General features: G+C 43.7%; 1 protein-coding gene across 1 annotated transcript; it reads left to right on the top strand.

Moving 5' to 3' along the window:
* The first annotated feature begins 689 nt into the window (after nt 1-689).
* Nucleotides 690-4,193, top strand: LOC131961049 (E3 ubiquitin-protein ligase TRIM39-like). Its single transcript, XM_059326326.1, has 2 exons — nt 690-734; nt 2,458-4,193. Exon 2 carries the CDS (start codon nt 2,465-2,467, stop codon nt 4,115-4,117), a length of 1,653 nt encoding a protein of 550 aa, XP_059182309.1. The 5' UTR covers nt 690-734; nt 2,458-2,464; the 3' UTR covers nt 4,118-4,193.

Genomic DNA, 4,193 nt, shown 5'->3' with positions numbered 1-4,193 from the left:
CAGGTGGAAACCTTAAAACCGACAACACCACTTCCTTTTGGTTTGAGGGGGAAACACTTTATTAACTCTACTAACAAAACAGGACAAAGGTTATCACAGTGGGGTTTTGTTTCTTTCACAATCTGAGGTAATATCCATAAAACACAGTACAACATAAAAAAGTTGACTCTAATCCAGGAGTGTCAAACTGAGCCGTGAAAGCTCCATGTGGCTGCAGGTTTTCATTCCAACCTGACTCAAGAGACCGCTAAAGATACAACATTTACCGTAGAAAGAAACTGGAAAAACAGGCATTATCGTCAGAGTTAAAACTTTCCGACGGTCCTTGAATGGATCATTGGTTATGAAAGTTTCTGTGAGAAAAAGTAAGTCCTCACCAAAATCTGAAGGGCATCCTACCAGGACAATCAAAACCTGTTTCAAAAGATTCAAGAACAATTATATCTGATTAAAGAACTCAACCAAGGTCATCTTTGAGCGTCACATTGGGACGTAGAGAACTTGGACCTGAGCCAGGAGAGAGCAGGAATGTGAAGGAATGAAGTTTCCTGCCAGGAACTCCCAAACTGGTTTACCTACATAGAGACGCGCAGCAGTACCAGAGAAAAGTCTTTATTGTGAGCAGCAACAACAGCAGAACAGTCGTCCTGCTTGAGAGAGAAGAGAGAGAGATTACAACTTCAAGAAAGATTTAACTTTGTTCGTCAGACATTTGAGGAAGTCACCCAACATCGGTGAGTACAGTTGGTGATTTAATGTGTTTAAATTAAGGGCTGTCACTCAACTAAAATATTTAATAACGATTCATCACATGATTGTCCATAGTTTGCAATTACCATATTTCCTCAATTTAAAGCTGGGCCCCTATTAATGACCAGCCTCATTTAGTAACCAGGTGTAAAAACAATTTTTAGTTTAGTTTTTAGTTTCTCTGTAGTCGAGCCGTTTACACATGTTCTTCTGGGCTTTTTAGTAGTTTAGACATTTTAAATCCTGCTTAAAATGAACATTCAGCGTGCTGTTCATTGTTTGTTTACATCCGAGTACTTCCAATATGGCCGACATCCTGGTAACTGGCTACAATGCGCTGTGTAAAACACTTTAAAAAGTGCCTGATTTTCTTTTTTTAATAAAAGCCTCCTTCAAATAATAGCCTGCCCCTATTATTAGCCGGGTCCCAAACTGATTTTTTATTAATAGAAGCCCCGGCTACTATTTGAGGAAATACGGTAATCACACTTTTTTATCTGTTCTAAATGTATCTTAACGGGATATTTTTCAAGTTTTTAATCCTCTTATCAACACGGGAGTGGACTCACATGTTGCTTTATGCAAATGACAAATACAGTCCAGAATAACCTCAAAGGTACATGCATGCTTAAAAAATATGCTGAAAACAAAACATGGCAAACTGAGGCCCAACAAAAAAACAACCGATGAATGTAACATGACTCAGTAATACTAACACCATGTAGCGTCCAACTGAACACTAAACATCCTGTTTGAAACAGTTCAACGGTTCAAGTTAAATAATAATCCTTCACACTTGAAGTGAATAATCTCACACAGTGTAATTGTCTGACCTCACATGGGGATAATAAAGGCTCACAGAAACGTTCTTTTCTACTAAGTGGGATCAAAACAGGGTGACACAAAAAATAAATTAAAACAAACAATAAATAAAGTGTGCATGTACCATGAGGAGTGTGATACGAGGGGGAGGAGTCTCTCTGTGGTGTCTGAGACTGGACGTCTCCATGGTAACTCATTCACACTGACAGTAACTACAGATAACTTTGGTTTGTTGAAGCTGAACTTGCCATTCAAAGGACACTCTTTATTGATTTCTGCTCACGGAGGGTTGTTTCTGCTGCCATCCACAATGTTACTGCTGCATCGGTTATGGGTTCCCCAAACTACGGGGTGGGCCAAGGGTCATACTCACAGGACCTGGACGCACTAATCGCGCATTAAAAACATTCACACCTCTGGAATGCACTTCCACTGACCTTACGCAGCATAGAGTCCACTGACAGTTTCAAGAGAGAACTTAAAACATATCTCTTTAGGCAGGCTTTCCCCTGATGTTGATGTTTTCCCGGGCATCTGTGAAGTTACCTGTTGTTGTACTACTGTGTGTTTTTATGTCAACTCTATATTTTACTGCATTTTATCCCTGATGTAAAGCACTTTGTGATTGTATCTATGAAAAGTGCTTACTTACTTACTGAAAAGGAATTTGTGTTAACACATTAGCCCGAGTTTCAACAGGAAACAGTAACATGTGTACTATAGGTTGTACAAAGGACAGCTTACTGTTTTTAATTTGTGCTCACACTGAACAAGTTATTTTGTCAACACAGTCCGCTTTTAGGCAATAAACCAATCATCCAGGCTTGAAATATTTGTCATAAAACAACAGTGTGGTAATGCCAAGTTTTACTTTTTGGTTTTTAGTGTCACCATGTCGACTGCCAACTGTTTTCTGTCGGAAGAGCAGTTTCTGTGCAGCATCTGCCTGGACGTGTTCATTGATCCGGTCACATTACCATGCGGACACAACTTCTGCCACAACTGCATCACGCAGCACTGGGATACCAGCGCCCAGTGCATGTGTCCTACATGCAAAATGCCGTTCTACAAAAAGCTCAGTCTGCGGGTCAACACTTTCATATCGGAGATGGCCACTCAGTTCAGAGAGTCAACTGGCAGGAGCAGCTTGGATCGAGAAGCCGTCAAACCAGGGGACGTACCCTGTGACGTCTGCACTGAAACCAAGAGGAAAGCCGTGAAGTCCTGCCTGGTGTGTCTGGCCTCCTACTGTGACACTCATCTGCAGCCACATCTGACGGCGGACCGCCTGAAAAGACATCAGCTGACTGATCCAGTGGAGAACTTGGAGGGCAGGATGTGTACGATCCACGAGAAACCTCTGGAGCTCTTCTGCAAGACCGATCAGATCTGCGTGTGCATGCTCTGCCCGGTTTTAGACCACAAGTCGCATGAAGTGATTCCATTGAAAGAACAGTTTGAGAAAAACAAAGCCCAGCTGGGGAAGAGAGAGGCTGAGATTCACCGCAGGATCCAGGTGAGACGGCTGAAGATTTTGGAGATCAAACAAGCGGCGAAGCTCAGCAAGGAAGCTGCAGACAAGGAGATGGAAGATGGCGTTCAAGTCTTCCGTGCTTTGATTCAGTCTTTGGAAAAAGCTCAGGAGGAGATCATCAGGACGATTGAGGCGAAGCAGAAGACGACCGAGACGTGTGCACAAAGCTTCATCCAAGAGCTGGAGCAGGAAATCTCCGAGCTGGTGCGGAGGCGTGCCGAGGTGGAGCAGCTCTCACGCTCAAAAGACTACCTCCAGTTCCTGCAGAGCTTCGCGTCCCTGAATGCTTTTGCACTCACCAAGGACTGGACAAAGGTCAGCATTGAGCAGCCATCATATGATGGGATTGTGGCAACAGCTGTTGATCAACTGGAGGCAACTCTTGGCAAAGAGATAAAGAAGCTCCATCACAAGGACGAGTTCAACAGGGTGCAGCAGTTTGCAGTGGACGTGACTCTGGATCCGGTTACGGCACACCGTGCTCTCATCCTGTCTGAAGACGGGAAGAAAGTACATCACAGTGTTGTGAAGAAGAATGTTTCAGACAGCAGCAAGAGATTTAATCCCAGTTGTTGTGTCTTGGGGACGAAGGGTTTCTCTTCTGGAAGTTTTTACTTTGAGGTTCAAGTTAAAGACAAAACTAGGTGGACTTTAGGAGTTGCCAAGGTGTCGATCAAGAGGAAGGGGATTATCCCACTGTGCCCAGATAATGGCCACTGGACCATGTGGTTGAAGAATGGAGAAGAATACGCTGCTCTCGTTGGCTCTCCTCTACCTCTCTCTCTGAGTTCAAAGCCGGAGAAGGTGGGGGTGTTTGTGGATTACGAGGAGGGTGTGGTCTCCTTTTACGATGCAGATGCTGCAGATCTTCTCTACTCCTTCACCGGCTGCTCCTTCACTGAGAAACTCTACCCATTCTTCAGTCCCGGTCTGAATAATGACTTCATCAACTCTGCGCCTCTGATCATCTGTAGCGTCAGTCCCACTGACTCTTCTCAAAGATTAGTTTGAATCAGGGGTCATCACAGATGCAGCAATTAAATGTTGTTGCACTAACACTAACATTGAACAACCGTAAGTTATTTTA

The sequence above is a fragment of the Centropristis striata genome, chromosome 22, assembly GCF_030273125.1.
Source record: "Centropristis striata isolate RG_2023a ecotype Rhode Island chromosome 22, C.striata_1.0, whole genome shotgun sequence".
Lineage (NCBI taxonomy): Eukaryota > Metazoa > Chordata > Actinopteri > Perciformes > Serranidae > Centropristis > Centropristis striata.
This window is presented reverse-complemented; position numbering and strand designations above follow the sequence as displayed.